At 38.0% G+C, this 16,804-nt stretch overlaps 1 protein-coding gene across 1 annotated transcript in view; it reads right to left on the bottom strand.

Annotated features, from left to right (window-relative positions):
- Window positions 1-16,804, bottom strand: part of LOC107728598 (calcium-dependent secretion activator 1-like) — a 111,552-nt gene that overhangs the window by 6,434 nt on the left and 88,314 nt on the right. Inside the window, exons 28-33 of the mRNA XM_016538825.1 lie at window positions 13,425-13,580; window positions 11,299-11,446; window positions 10,366-10,440; window positions 10,036-10,119; window positions 9,770-9,802; window positions 7,191-7,298 (exon numbers count right to left, since the gene is read on the bottom strand). Of these exons, the coding sequence (XP_016394311.1) occupies window positions 7,191-7,298; window positions 9,770-9,802; window positions 10,036-10,119; window positions 10,366-10,440; window positions 11,299-11,446; window positions 13,425-13,580 (604 nt within the window). The remainder of the gene's footprint in view (window positions 1-7,190; window positions 7,299-9,769; window positions 9,803-10,035; window positions 10,120-10,365; window positions 10,441-11,298; window positions 11,447-13,424; window positions 13,581-16,804) is intronic.

Raw genomic sequence — 16,804 nt, 5'->3', positions numbered from 1 at the left:
TAGCGCCTAGCGCGCCTAGCAGGGGGGCAACAACAGAATTCAGTGTAAGGTTGCACATCCATCCACCCCCGCGCGCACACAGCGCACACACACACGCACGCGCGTTCACGAGGGGGCGGAGGCTCGGTGGGGGGTAATGGGGGGATTACAAGCAACCTGTGACTCTGCCTCTTTCTGCCCTTGCTGGTGGTAGTGGCTCTGTAAATGTGTGTGTGCGCCACTCGGCCTGCTCTCGGAGGCCTAGGCTGTTTGAGAAGCGCTCCTGCTGGGACCCAGCTGTGTCTGCAATTAGCAGTAGGGATGGAATGATGATGGTTGTTAGCGCTGATGTTAATGCAAAGCGACAGGCTGGTGGAGATGAAAACAGGAGAGCGGTGCCTCCCCGTGCTCCCTGTCTTCTTCGCGGGCCTCGCGAATCAAAATCAAGAAAATACCCCAAACAAAAAACACGAGAATCGAACGTCTTTGTCTGCACTAAATAGAGCCGTCTCTCTCAGGCCAGCGGGTCGTAGGGCACTCGTCCTTCTTGCTGGCCAGCGAGTGAATCGGGCCCCTTGCTGGGCCAGAGAGGGAGGCCCCGGGGGCTGAGGAGTCTTTAAATCTGACTACAAGACATTATGCACTTAGGACAAAAGCTTGGGGTAATCCTACCTGCTTGCTGTTCACGGCCGCCAACGGCCCGTTATTGTACGCCTCATCCCTCCTGAGAGGAGGTCCATTGATGACTGAACTCAATTACCATGGTAACTCACACCGGTGACCCCACGCCTCCCGGCGCTTGCTATCTCTCCGCCGCAGGACCCCACGACCTTGCAGAAAAAAAGTCGTGTAGGAAATACGCGACCCCAAACGCGGTCCTCCAACGTGCTGCTGCGTTAACGTGCTCTCTCTCCAGAAATAGGTGCTTCTGAATGGCGGGATTGAAAATTAAATTTCAGGCTCAGCAAGCGAAAGGGCTTCAAACTGCTCGCGATTGTGTTGTGGATACAAAGAGAACCCTGCTCGGGATTTGCACGCCTCACCGGATCCTTAAGTGGAACAAGCCCTTACTGTTTCTGAGCAAGCTCTGCGACACTTTTAAGTGTCTCTAATGCTGTTTTTTGTGCACGAATGAAGGAATAACCTACGAAACGGAACGGCGTCTGGAGCAACTTCTTGGAACGATCGAGCCGATCAAAAAGTATAATTGCAGGGAATGCATTTCTGCTACTGAAACCGGTGTTGTGCGTGACAGTGTCCAAACAGGGCCTTTCTTTAGAAAAGAAGGAGCTGGTAGAGATGAACTAAACGGCGGGAATTACAGCCTGTGATCGTGTCATTGAGTAAACACACAATGAAGAAAAAGGGGTGAGGGATAAAAAAAGGAACGGGAGAGAGAGAGAGAGTTTGGTCCCAGGGCAAAGTGAGCCATTCTGCTCACAAAGGAACGCTTAGGGGAGGATTGAGCCGAGCAGGAATGAGGAGCATAACACTTGTGGGGTTCGGCCTCAATGGGGGAACGAAATGGAATAAACCAGCGAGCACTTGAGAGCCCCGCCGTGCACCTGAATGGCTAAGGGCTGGGAGGGGGGAGCGCAGAAGGTGAATGGGCTGCTTTTTGGGACCAATTTGTTTCTTTTCACCCTTTTCCCCTGCCTCTGTGCTGACAGATGTACAAAGGCGGACCCGCGCTGAGCCTCTCATATACATGAACCCGCTAGCAGATGTCACTTTTGTCAGACAAGTTAATCAAACAAATGCCACCATACCTCACTTATATGTCACGGGGAGAGCAAGAGACAGAGAGAGAGCCAATAGACAGCTAATAGAGCTAGTTGAGAGCCACGGCGCTCAAATGCACTTCTTCTGCTGCGCGTTTACTTTGCTAAAATCTCTAGCCGTTAATGTTGTTGCTGCCGGTTTATTCAAATTAGCCTCGGTTCACAGTAAGCGACAAACAAAGCACTTCGGGCTCCGTAATTATCAGAAACCTGAACCGCTAACATCTGCCCTGCATTCTGAAAGAGCCAACCCCCTTTAATGTTTTGAACAGTATCCGTGAAAGGACCTGTTGGGTCCCTTTTAGTCTTTTTTTCCCCATACTGACCTACTAGCGTTCAGATTATACATCTAAAGCTCCGTTTTGAATTGGTTTACCTCTAAAATAAAAGGATTAACTGGGGAGAAAAACAATAAGCGCACATCCGTCTCCCATATCGCATGATTATCTAAATGCAATCAGAGGCTTCAGTGAAATAAATAAATAAAATAAAAACACATTTTTGCTTGTTGTTGTTCGGGATATCATAATCAAGAATAAAGAAACCATTTTCATAACAAAATTGTTGTGATGGGGTTAAATTGGATAACAATGTTTAAGAAAATGTGCCTTTTCTTTTCCAAAACATGTTTTCTGCATGTTTGTAGATCAAAGTGTTCTTTTGCAAAACAACAAAATGCAAAGCAAAAGAAAAAATACAAAACAAAAAAATGAAATTCAATTAAATTTTAAAATGCACAAATGTAATAAAAAAGAAATTAGAAATTAAATTTATTATTACAACCTTGTTTCATTGATTCATTTTTTTCTGTTTTTCTTGGACCACAGAATGCACAGCATTAAGTTTGTGTGCTAGCTAAAGTTGATTAAACTGTTCACTTGGGTCAGCTGGACCTGCAAAGTGGTTAAGTGTCCCAGACAGTGAAGTGGTATTACAGGTCTGTGAAATGCAACACAAGCAGCAGCTCAGTCTAAACCCGCCTTGTTTTCCAGTATCCCTAACCCTACTTGTTCCTTGCAGTATCCAGCAGCAGAACGATTAAACCGCATTAACTGTCACAGTAAAGTGCAATCTCGGCGATCTAAAACTGCCAAGGTCAACAGGAATACTTCAAATCAATCAATGAGGGTAGGCCACAATCTCTCCCAGAAGCAGATTAAGTGTATAATTGATGTGTGTAATCTGCCGTGTATCTGAGTCTCTCTGCTGGCACTCAGACACGCATGCATATGCACACGCACACACTGAAGAGCCTGGGCAGGACGGCGGTATCAGTGAAGCGCTGGATTTGGAGAAGGCTTTTTTTAATCAATGATCTATGCGCTCCACCCCAATCTGACAGATGAGCCCTCACGTTAAGCACAGCTGCCTTAATCCTGCTCTCCTCAGCTGTTCTTTCAAGAACTGGCAGGCTGGCGGAGTGAAATAAATTAATTTTCTCCCCCCTCCCTCCCTCTCCCTTCCTATCCCTCTCTCTGGTCCTCTTTCCTGAACTTAACAAACTTTATCCATCCACTGGCAAATGATTTGGCTCTTAGGCAGCTTGTATCTGGTATTTGGCCTTCTTAAAAATCTGAATCTTCTCAGAACTCATGAATATTACAGCGGACATTTGTCGCAACAAGCCGCTAAAATTCACTTTTGAAATATTTTTATCTTTTCAAATTAAGAAATGGTAAGAACTTTGTCTGAATATATTAATTAACATGAATGTTTTTTTAAAATATTTAATTAATAGTTTAATTAATTGATCTTTATTTACTACAAAATGTAAACCTCAGAAATGTCTTATTTCAAACAACAAATTAATAAACTTATCTTATTAGCAAAATTATCAATTTAAAATTCCAAATAATTACTAGTATTATTTGACACATCATCCTTTTCTAATTATCACTGGACTAAAATTTCATTCATTTTTCGTTGTTTTCATTTTTCATACCTAATCCCATATGGTCGCTTTTTCTGCATTATGAAACGCTGTTATGAAAGCCATATTTTGAATTAGTCAAACAGCAAGTATAATCTTCTTACTCCAGCCAACGTGCCATCTCTGTCTGTGAGAAATCAGCATCCTTGACCCCAATTAACCCAAGCTTAGCGTGGGCCACATATACTTCAATATGACAACCAGCCAAGAACAACTAAGCAATTATAGTACACCCACCAAACAGATCATTTCAAAGCGGATTACTTAAAACAATCAAAAAATGAAAAAGTGTAAAAGGGGAGGAGGCCATCAAGAATATTCTGACTACTGGAGTCAAAATAACAAGTGAAAGCAACATTTTGGCTGATTCAAAAACAAAAAGGGAAATTAAAAAACCACAATACAGCATGAATGATGACGAAAACAGCCCTTGTAGTGATTGTAACTCCATCCAAACTAAATTATGTGGCTCTTTCATTATTAATCATTAACATTTTAGTGAAATTTTGGAGAAACTCGACATTTTTTCAATCTCACTGGCAAGTCTGAATAAACCTGAAAAGATGAACAGACTAACATGTATTAACTTATAGTGACCCCTGCAGAATCTATTTCTTCATTCTTTTAATATTTTTATGTATATTTGTGTTGTAAATTTCCTGGCATCAAATGTGTTTTTCCAAATCAGCAAAAATGGATAGAGTAAAAATAAACACACGCAAGTGATAAGGGGGTGGGCTGCTGTTCTTTTAAACCCATTTAATTAGTGCCGTCGATACTATAATCTCCTCTATATGTCTTTTTTTTTATAACGAACTGAATGTCATTTTTAAATAGGGTGAGTGTAGCAGGTTTAAAACAACAGCATGTGGTGTTATGGCTCATTGTGGAGGATGTTATGACATCTTTAACAAGTGAAATGACAAAGTAACAAGAAAACATTTGAGCAGGTTGCCTGGAGCCCCCGATAAAGAGCGGTGCTATTTCAATGGCTGTTTAGCATAACAGTGAGGACCAGAGTGTGCGTGTTAGCGTGTGTGAGACGGAGTGAGCGCGCATGTGTGTATGCATGCACATATGTTGTCTTTTTCAACTAACTATGGAAGCCTGACCACTTGAGCGGGTGGAGAGGGGAGATGTGTGCCATGCATGCCCATCTGGGGTTGACGGAGGTGGGGCGCGAGGTTGGGGAGTGTGGGCTGGTTGGCTGGCTGTGTGAATGGATGTGTGTAAGTGCATGTAAGAGCTGAGTCTCTGAGGACATGGGCCATGCTAGTAGATGTACAAAGGAAGATTATTTGACACTGAATGACGCCACTTGGCATAATGTGACAAAAACAACTTGACAGGAAGGATAAGTTTCATTTCGGTTCAGGCTTAGAGAGAGAGAGCAAGAAAAGAGGTGGAAAAACAAGAAAGGAAAATGGAGAAATGGAATGAGAGGGTAGGAAAGACAAGGCAGATGGGATCTTTTCCTTGTTTGCATTCGAGGAAATGAACGCAAGTGCACAATGCAGATGGAAAAGAAGCGACACCATCTCATTCCAAGCGAATGAACAAAGAAACGAACACAGGATCTTTTCAGACACCCTCCAGGAGGGGAGAAAGAAATAAAGTAAAACCAGGACAAGCTAGCATACAGCAGCAGATTCAAGCAGCCTTTTTGTAGGACACTCGAAAAACCAGAGCTCATATGTTTCAAGCATCTCATAGTAAGACTACTGATCTGGTCAGTGAAAGTCAACGACGAACCATGATCAGGATTCTTACTTGAATTGTTCACATATGATACGAGGAGCCATATTCACAAAGCTTTTCAGAGCGAGAGTGCTGTTTTCAGATCAGTTTGTCCTGAGTTCGCAAGGAGCGACGTCAAGCAAATGGACAGGAAATTTGATCCCAGATCGGCGCTCCCGTTCTGGCTTTCTTTCTGAATATAAACACAAGTCTTTAGCCACACAATGCAAACACACCTCTCCAACAACACACACTTAACAAACTGGTCTACAGACAGCACAAAAGGATTATAACCAACATGATGGCCCTGGCCATCTCTTAAGACGGTGTTCTCCATTGTTTGCCCTCCCCTTCAGTGTTACTTATTCAACTCCTCTTTCTTGCCCTCAGTGTTTTCCCTCATTCTTTCCTTTTCTTTAAGCCTTTAGCACAATAAGCTCAAGGTTTGGAGGGCTTCTCTCTATTTGGATCTCCTTAGTGGGAGATTTACTCCGGAAATAGGGCACCCCCCGCCCCAACTATCAGCTAAAATGAACAAAACAATATCCATCACACTCTGATGGTTTTAGCATGTCCAATTGGTTTGGTTTCCATAGAAGCCCTAAGAGGGCATGCATTATTTTTTTCTCACATTTTCATGATCTTGACATAACAAAAGTTGCTTTCTCAGAGACAATGAGAAAAAAGGGACATTGTAATGGCAATATTTATTTTTAATCTCCAAACAAAGAAGAAAATGTGTAAATAAACTTTACTTCAAGATTTTGAGAAAATATCTCTCACATCATATGTACACTACCATTTAAAAGTTTGGTCTGTAAAATTTTTTTTAATATTAAAGACGTCTTATGCTCACCAGGTCTGCATTTGTTACATCAAAAATATTGTTAAAAAAATATATTTATATATTATATAATTTTAAATACTTGTTTTCTATTTTAATACATTTTAAAATGTATTTTATTCCTGTGATGCAAAGCTGAATTTTTAGTAGCCATTACTCTAATCTTTAGTGTCCTTCACAAATAATTCTAATATGCTGATTTTTCTTATTATTAATGTTGAAAGCAGGTACATTATAAACATTTATAGACATTATAAATGTCTTTACTGTCTCATTTGATAAATAATCTGAATAAAATGTTTATCTTTTTTGTCTTTTTCTTTTTCTCTTTTGTCTTTTTCTTTTCTTTTTTCCCCAAACTTTTGAACAGAAGTACATGTTGAGATCTTAGAGGGAAAAAAAACATTTGTTATGTCGAGATCTACTCTACTGTTCTCTTCTTTGAACCGCAAGCTATTCTTAACAACTAGAACCTTTAATCAAAGGTCTGCAATAACTTTCATAACATAGCTATGTCTGTGTAGTCATCTGTAGATTCTCAGTCTCTATCTTTGATTGCAGTGTGTTGTAGGTAGCTTGAACTGCTTAAGCTCACATCTGCATGCCCCTTTGTTTGAGAACAAATCTTAAAATAATCCTCCTCCAGAATTTTGCACTAGGAATAACGAGCAGAGCAAAGGGAATATTACAGCCAGAACATTCAGGAATACACACAGCACTGCAAACCAGAGAGGAAAGGTTAAGCCAGAGAAAGCAGTGCAAGAGATAAAGTTAGAGTCAAAGGGTAAAAGATAGAGAAATTAAGTGAGAAAGAGAGAGAAGCAGATCTCAAAATGTGACTTATCCCTCCTAGCTGGCTGTTATGTCACATTTTGGAGGGCCTCCCCCTTCACAGAGGGAGAAGACAGCCATTACTTACATCAAATAACCTTTCTGTATACATCTCCTCATTGACCTTGTCCCGCAAGACATCCTGAGAGTGGCGAACTAATGTCACATAGCTGTCGGCAACATCCATCCCAGGTTTCTGCAGATGAAGGAAAGAAAGAAAGAAAGAAATGTTTTACTGCTTAATATAATTTAAATACTACCATACAACTCAGCTCAAACACAAACCTCATAAGCCCAAACCTTGTGAGCGGCCTATATAGGCAGCATCCTAAACATCACTGAGCCTGATACGTGACCGATTCAGAACAATCTAGACTCAACTAACTACAACAACAGCTTTTTAATTACACAATTTTCAGTACTGATTGAAATATGTTTTATAATCAACTGTCACTGCAATCTTGGATATGTGTTAAAATTATATCAATGCAAGCATAATCAAGATGTTTACATTTTGAAAAAATAGTTTACCCAAAAATGAAAATGTTGTCCAAGATGTAGATGAGTTTGTTTATTTATCAGAACAGATTTGGGGAAATTTAGCATTATATCACTTTCTCACCAACGGAATGAGAGTCAAAAATGCTTACAAGCAAAAACAGTTCTAAACAAATATACTGGCGAATTTTGATGTGAGAGGACAACAGGGGATGCACTTCTTCACTGGATGAAGCGATATTATGGATTATGAACTGATATTTTGGCCAGAAGTGACATTTTAAAGGTAAAATGTCTAAATAATATGTTATTTAAATCACACCTCACAAGACAGTAATTGATGGACTGGAGTCATGTGGATTATTGTGATGTTTTTATCAGCTGTTTGGACTCTCATTCTGACGGCACCCATTCACTGCAGAGTATCCATTAACAAACAAGTGATGTAATGTTAAATTTTCCATATCTGTTCTGTTGAAAAATCTAAATCATCTACAGGTACATCTTGGATGGCCTTGGAGGGCAAGAAAATTTTCTGCAAATGTTCATTTTTAGGTGAACTATTCCTTTAAAATACTATCAGCAGCTTCCTAGGTTTCATAATGGAGAATGCAGTCACATTTACCACTGTTCAGTAAGTAATTTCAACAAGAGTTTTTGCGATCTGGAATTTCACATGAAAACGAAAGATTTTGCATCGGGATCAAGTTGGTCATGCAATTTTGCCACGTTGTCAACCAAAACACTACATGGTTTGAAAATGACCTCTGTGTGAGCTGTGCTTCATACATTGCTACACTACTGCTATACTAATTTCGCTTACTGCACTATTCTGAAATCTGTATTGCTATGCCAATCTAACGCTTATGGTGATTTTGCTTTGTACAGTAGCAAAGCTACTGTCTACTGTCAAATTAGCAAATTATATTTCATCTGACAAGCAGACAAAAAAAGTGTTTTCTTTCTCATTTTCTTAGACGTCTAATAGTCAAAACCTGAGGTGTGCAAAATGAGCTGTCATTGTCAAAGTCTGAACAGACCGGCAGGAGAACAATGTTATTTGATTAATACAATTCTATTCAACAAAACAGCAAGTGAAAAATCAAGCCAGAGTAAATCTTCTGGGGTGTTCTGCCCCCCTGCTCGGCCTCAGAGGAGAATTAAACACTTCCTTTGCCAGCAGGCATATGAAGGTCATCAGAATTGGTAATTGTCAGACGCTGTAAATTGAACTTACTTCACACATCTATGGGTCCTTTCAAAGGGTGCAAATTTTGTGAGACATACTTTTTACATACTTTTGTGTATTAAGCAAACAATTACCATGGAAACATAAGATTTGCTAACCCTCAGATCATCAGCAGAACGATAAAGATAGAGAGAAAGACAGCGAGAGGACATTCCGGCATTCATTGACAGGGTTTTAATTTAAAAGGCCTCGCGTCGTGACCAAATGTGTTGGCAGTTGAAGGAAACTCAGTGATGTGATGCTGAATGCAATGAGTTGGACCCAGCGGCATCTTCACAACGGGCTTTTGTTGCACAACACACACATCACACTGTCTGCTGCAGAGGGGAGAGCTTCACAGAGACGACTCTCTCCCACATACATATGAATGGCCATTTGGGGCTAAGAGATGGCCACCTGCACAGCAGGCCATGGTAATTATTAGACATATCTTAAAGCTGTTACAAATCTTCTGATAACAAAGTGTAACTTACTATTAATGAATTATCCAAACTAATATGCTTCTACTACTGAGGTTTCATGTCTACAAGAAACAAAAGTTGATTTAAGACGTAAGAGCGGGTGCGGCCAGTTGTAAATTTTATGTGCGAGGCTTCCGGTCTCATCCACTTCCAGCTATTTTTAGCTGTACAAAACAGCATTTTTTTGCTGTATGATATTGCAAACTAGTGTGTCTTACCATCTTATTTTAATGTATTATCTTAATTATGAACACACTGGTTTGTAGTGCAAACAGTTTTACCATTTACTGCACTTTGTTATTATTCTCGCTATTTCCCTACAGCCTGATAATGAACTGAAAGTCTTGCACATTCACAGAAAATTGCTTACTTTCACACTGAAAAATAAGGTGGATAAACAATTAACTGTTTGATTGATAAATCAAATGAGCATCAGTAAAAAATCCTGTTGTTACTTACAGGTACGTCCACATATTTTGAAGCAGCTTTTACCTACAAATAAAAGGGACATAAAAATCAGAATTAAAATAATCATTTAAATATAAATATTTTACTTATACAATACTGCAAAGTGAAAGATAACACATCTTTAGAAGATTGCAAATTTTTAATATAAGAATAAATTGAAATAATGCATTTTGAGTGAAAACATCTTGTGCTAAAGTAAAATTTTTTATTAAAATTGTCTGAGTTTGTTAATAAATTAAGCCACTATTTGTTCTTACTGTAAATGACAGGAAGGAGGAAAAAAGTGTGCCTTCATCATAACGTGACAACTTTGCCAGAACACTCTCTAGGATCACAACAAACTGTAAAACAGAAATAAAGAATAAAAAATAGAACATATTGTCTTTTTAAAAATGCTAAATTATCATAATTGATCATTATTTTCATGCTATGAATTTCAAGAGATTTAATAATGAACAGAAAACAAGAAACAGTATGATTTAGAAAATTAATGTCTGCTTTTACTGTTTTATTTATCTTTTTGAATAAAGCAATTGTATGTAGATATCAAAACATAACTTAGGAATATTGTTTTCCTTAAATGCTACCTTTGCCACGAGTAAAGTAATCATTTCTTTCACCATCTCCTCGATGAGATTGTCTATTTGCGAGTGGTACTGTCTCTGGAAAAGAAAGACATAATGAGCAGAAATCGCAACAAGCTTTCTTGAGCTGTTTGGTGGTTTTCACCTGGGATAATCTGTGCCAACTCAAAATCCCTTTGTCTCCATTTACCCCATATGAAATACGTCTGGGTAATTAATTCAGTTCAGATCATTACCTGTCTCAAGATGCTACGGATATGAGATGTCTCACTTCTAGCACATGTATATTCAGAAGCAGCTATCACATATGGTAATACAATCAAAACAATTTAAGTGTCACAGGACTGGGGGAAACTGCTAGGATTACTAATTATACCTTTGGGACATAAAGGTGAGAATTCAATTGAATTGTTAGCCACACTTACCCATTCTCTAACAAACTTTCACAAGATTGAGAAAAGGGATGAAAAGAAAGATACAGCAGACAAGGTGACAGTGACAATTAGAGAGCAACAGAGAGAAAAAGAAAACGTCTCATTCCAGCACAGAGTCAAATTAAATTAAAATTCAGAAATGATGGAAAATTGCCATGCTGGTGAATCATTCAGATCTACAGCAGTAAATGCATTTAAATGATATATTTACAATCGTAGAGAATAAAAACAATGTTCAATTCACATATACCTGCTGTATATATTGTAGGCTGGTGCATATGATGAATACATGCAATTCAAAACACTACAGAATAATGGATTTTACTATGTAAATTGATATTCAATCTAAGATGTATGCAGATCAGCACATTATGAGGGTGTTGTACTTGAAAAATTGTGGCAGAGAAAGTGCATGTTTGCAATGATGAGAAAGATAGAGAACATGAGAAGTGTATAAGGATGTAAGTGAGAACAGAAAGATACATTTGTTAGTGTTGTCTACCTCTTGGCTGAGCTCCATGGCACATAGTTTGGCCGATTGGGCCTTGGCGTCCACCATGACGTTGAACATGGTGCATATGGACTGGGGGACACGGAAGTCTGTAGTGCGTGGACTCTTCTGCAACTTCACCTCAAAGGCTGCTCTGGTTCTGAAACAACACAAGGGACACCGAATTCTGATTGGTTGCTTTGGTCATTTAGAATGGTGTAGGATTGTCAAAAAGTCAGGAAACAAGACTAAATATATGTGACTATTTAAGAGTTTCAGAATAAAAATTGCCTGATAATTTACTCACCACTCATTTACTCACAATTAAGTTTTTAATGAAAACTTTCCAGGATTTTTCTGAGCAATAAGGGTCTTATGTAGCAAAATGATCTGTCATTTTCTAAAAAAAAAAATTACAAAATATATATTTTCAATATATATTTGACTGTTCAGTCATGAAACTCTAGATGGCACATTCTGACGGGGTGTTAATGTAACTGATGATATTCAGAGAGTTAAACGACTTGGCACAAGCTGATTGGTTCATGCTGCATATGCAGCCAATGAGCTTACTGCCTTGCATTTATATGGCTGGCTAGCATTCACTTGAGATTCCTGCAGCGCGCTTTCAGAGTTCTCTGAAACCCTCCACCTTCCCCAGCTTCACCTGTATAGATCTGCTACGGGGTTATTTTATATGCTATTTGTGCAGCAGCAGTATGTCTTAAATACTCATGGCACCGTATCGCCATATGCATTGGCAGTAGCAAGTTCCTGTACTTGCTTGCAGCAGCAGCAATAATTTACAACTACAGCAATAACCAACAGCAGCAGCAATTCAGCAGCAGCGTAGCAGATCTGTTCCGCCAAGACCAAATACATTAACATTGTCATATCCATCACCATGCTAAAATGTTCAGAGAGTTGTCATGATTGAAATACTTTTTAACTACAAATGCTCATCTTGCACTAGCTCGACCCTCGTGCATTACGTAGTCACGTTGGAAAGGTATATAAAGAGGTATATAAAAAGTATAGTTAAAAAGTATATAATTTTTTTTTTTTTTTTTTTAGAAAATGGCAGATCGTTTTGCAAGATAAGACTCTTATTCCTCAGATGGGATTGTGTAGAGCGCTTTGAAGCTGCACTGAAACTGAAACACTCAATTTGAACCTTCAACCCATTGGCCACCATTGAAGTTGGCCATCATGAAGAAAAATGTTTTCCTCAAAAACCTTAATTTCTTTTCAGCGGAAGAAAGAAAGACATGAACATCTTGGATGATATGAAGGTGAGTAAATTATCAGGAAATTTTCATTCTGGAAGTGAACTAGTCCTTTAAACTCTCATTAGCAACTGGCATTCTAAGTAGTACAGTAGATATAGGCAAACTATATATTTGGTTGAACTGTAACTTATGAGATGACTGAGATCCAGCAAAGGATCTAAATAAATACATAAACAAAACACACAAATGAGTGTTTTATGTTCCACATTTTTAGCATAATAAAACTTCTTTGTGTAGATTGGAAGAGGAAAAGGGGTGGATTATTTTACTTGTTACTGAATCAGCAAATTACCATGACATTACATACAACAGTTTCTTAAAGCACTTCAAATCACGTCTTCACTCACAGCAATGACAAAGAGTTTATTACGACTTAAGAGTGACTGGAAGAATGCAGTTAAGAAGACGTCCTGCTTGACATCCTCAAAACAAGTAAAAGGATTACAAATGTGGGCCTGCATACTGAAAATCAGCCAGCCCTTTTTCTGTTATTCAAATGGAAAAGCCAGCAGATTTTACAAAAACGACTTCACTGCTTATATGTACTGTTTACTAAAGTGTACTTAAGTGAAATTACTACTAAGTGAGGATGTAGTCTCTCAATTAATGTGATGTCATAATAATATTATGAACAAAATGCTGCTTAAAACAGTTTTGGATAAACCAGCAGGACAAACCAAAACGTGTCTTGAACAAATAAAGTGTCCACTGTCAAAATGCAGCAGTTAAGTCAATTCTATGGCTGTTTATACATTACAGATTGTTTCAAAGCAGCTTCAAACAGGAAAAATACATTATTAGCATTGCAAAGTTCATCAAATAACTGTCAACAATGTTTTCAAGTCTCACCTTTTTACACAGGACTCGATCATGTCACTGGACATGAGTTTGAGTCGGCTCTCCAAGTGCTTGGCAAACTCTTCTTCTGGCCAGTGCAGGTCTCTGATGAATGTCTGCAATGCATCCAGCTTCCAAAACAAGTCTTCTGATGTCCCTGATCCATTACTGCCAACACCAGGACATGTGCAGAGGAGACAGTCAGAGATATACATTAAATTATTTTAATCAAAGCTGTATATCAGGAAGGGAAAGCTCCAAGGTCAGGAAGTAGGAAGGTCAAAGGGCAGGGAGGTGGGGGGTTAAAGAAGACAAAACCTGTTTCAAGTCCACACTCCAGGGTGACACATTCGGTTTAGTTATTTTTACCACTTCCCAATCGTTGCAGAGGTGCTCTGATGACTTCAGAACAACCTCATTGGCGATCGTTCCATGGAAAAAATAAATGGTTAATCCTAAAACAAAATGATAACCAGTCAGGCCTGGGCTGCGTTTCCCAAAAGCATTGTATGCTTAAGTACATCGTAGACCCATTGAAACCAATGGAGCTACAATCAACTTAAGCTTACGATGCTTTTGGGAAACGCAGCCCTGGTTGTTTGAGTACAGGAAAGATAAAACATGCAGAATGATGTCAAAAGAGAATTTCAAGATCACAAGTAAAGGCTGTATGTGTATGAAGTGGCAGGAGAAGCTACAGTCCCAGACTTTCAACTGATCTGACTAAAGGCATAGATCTGTTTGGATGGAGCCAATTTTAAGGCCACATGGTCTGAAGTGAATGAAGAATGGATCATAGAAGAAAACAGATTAACTCTCACTCCATTCCTTACAGCCGCATGTATGAGTCCTCAAACAGCCAGCAGGCCAAGGCATCTTCAGTGGAAACATATTTTTGGATCAACTGAATCAGAGAGCTTCACACTGAAGCCAGATTTAGTTAGAAGACTCTGTAGGAGCTTTCACACTTGATTCATTTATACTCAATTCTGCTAAAATGGGGTCTCAGACTCAACAGACACTCACATACAGCAGTAGGATATATTTCTACACATCCTTCTACTTCTGTATGTGAGTGTCTGTTGATAAATATATAAATAAATAAATAAATAAAAGAAAGACTGATACTGACCAACAATCAATAATTAATTGTATCAATATTTTATTTATTTATTTTAGCAGTATATTCAATTCAATTCAATATATAATCTTAACACATTTATATATTATGAATTGATTTATATATTTTTTACTTTATGATTTTTTTCCAATGATAAAAAACTTTTTGCGATTTATATATATATATATATATATAAAGGCTCCAGTCATTGCAAAATGACTGAAGGAGAAGCATCCAAAGATGTATGTTACCACTGATTAATAGAAAAATACTAAAATAATTTTTTTTTTTAATTTTCACTGAAACTGTTGTGCTGATAATAAAATTTGAAATGAAAATGATGAATTAGAAAAATGGGAGTTTTTTTTTTACAATACTTTATAACAACATTTTGCAATTCAAATTTAAAATGAATAAATAAATAAATAAAAGGATACTCTATTAAAATCTACCAAATTAGACCTCAAACAAGAATGTTAAGCCATCGTGTGAAAAACACCAAAAATGACTGTTGTGAGAAACCATGCAGTTTGGGTTTCTCACACAACCAGTCCTTTTAAAGTCTTATATTTGGTTTCTACTGAAAGCAGATGCCTGTTTCTCTGAAGCTTGTATATCACTTTAGAGCATTGTCTGTCGCACTGTAGATGAGGGAAACAGGACAGGAGCAAAAGTGGGATGGGGTTGATCTTCCTCAGTATTCCCATCCTGACACCCTAAAACAGGCTACAACTGGAGTGCTACTACTCTAGGAACCATTACCTATCAAATACAGCAAGAGGAAAGAGAAAGGACAACTGTATCCTGCTCTATTCTAATAGAAAAAGGGAAAGGAGGAAGATGTTGGAAAGATACAAGATGTTAAAGCAGCATTGCTTATTCATGACCAGAAACCAAGAGCATCTAACCATTTGACCATGATATTGTGAATAATTTTGTTAAAGGTGAAGCGTGTAATTTCTGTGCTACTTGCAGCATCAAACAAAACTGCAATCTTTTTGTTTTAGTGGCTGAAATGAACAACTTTGGCTCAGCCAATGGCATGAGTTTGGGACAGGGCTGAACAAAGACGTCTGAAATTGCTTTTATGTTGGCTTGACATTTATGTGTCCACACAGAAAACATTAGAACCATCCATCCAAAATACCTTGGTAATCAAGCAGCAATATTTAGCAGTGTTAAAACTCTTCAGAATTAAGAAGAGTCTAACCAACATTTAACAAATTGTCCTAACAAATGTTCCCTTCTAGTTATTTTTGTGATTCTGTTTGGTGCCGCTAGTGCAGAAGTATGGCACACTTCATCTTTAATATTTAGCTAGCAAAACATATATATTTTATAGTGTGTCATTTGTATCTTCCAACCCTTCAACATGCATAGGGTTTTTGGGTTAAAAATTGTTTCCATAATGTGGCCTTAGCCTGAAACATAACATAACTGAAATTTATAAACACTCATTTCTACAAAGTTGAAATAATTTAGTCTGACATGCCAAGACAGAGACTCAAATTTTGAGGTGGTGTTGTCTAGTTTTGGCAACCTTTGGTGTTTACCCACTATTACACCTTAGAGATGGAATATTTACACCGAGTCTCACTCAGCATGCATAATTATGTCTGTGTGTGCATACGTAATTTTTTTCCAACACATGCAGTGCGTAAGGTATTTCACTCTCATCTGGAAAGTGGTAATACGCTAAGGTTTGGAGTATCAGTTTTTAATTATCATGTCTAAATATAAGCTAAAATTCCCTTGGCGCACCTCTGACAACTCCCTAAATCACAAATTCTTAATTCATAGGCAATGTTTATGTAGAAAATTTCCACACATGTAAAGAAAGTAGCTGATTCTGCATGTACAGTTTTAAGAACTATTTGTAAATTAGATTTTATATTACTACTATAATGTTATCTTCATGTGAGTCAAGATGTAATGCTTTATTACTATGTTTTTCATTTTGTTTTTATGTGCATACTTTGAAATTTGTACTTTGTCAAGCTACAAGCTACTCAAACTTTAATGAAAATGCTCTAAAGTAAGCCTTTTTTAAACTGTTTGTTACACAAGCTGTTAAAAAAGAAGCTAACTTCACTGACATAATATTCATTTTAAACCCAGAAAAAGGGTCTCCAAATGACCAATCTTCTCCTAAGACTAAAATCAGTTAATTAAAATTGTAAATATATAACACACTATCATATGATCCAATAAGAAAAATAAATAAATACAATTGATCATATTCACCTACAAAAAAAAAAAAAAAAAAACTCAA

This window comes from Sinocyclocheilus rhinocerous, unplaced genomic scaffold, assembly GCF_001515625.1.
Source record: "Sinocyclocheilus rhinocerous isolate Xijiao unplaced genomic scaffold, SAMN03320098_v1.1 scaffold757, whole genome shotgun sequence".
Classification (NCBI taxonomy): domain Eukaryota; kingdom Metazoa; phylum Chordata; class Actinopteri; order Cypriniformes; family Cyprinidae; genus Sinocyclocheilus; species Sinocyclocheilus rhinocerous.
This window is presented reverse-complemented; position numbering and strand designations above follow the sequence as displayed.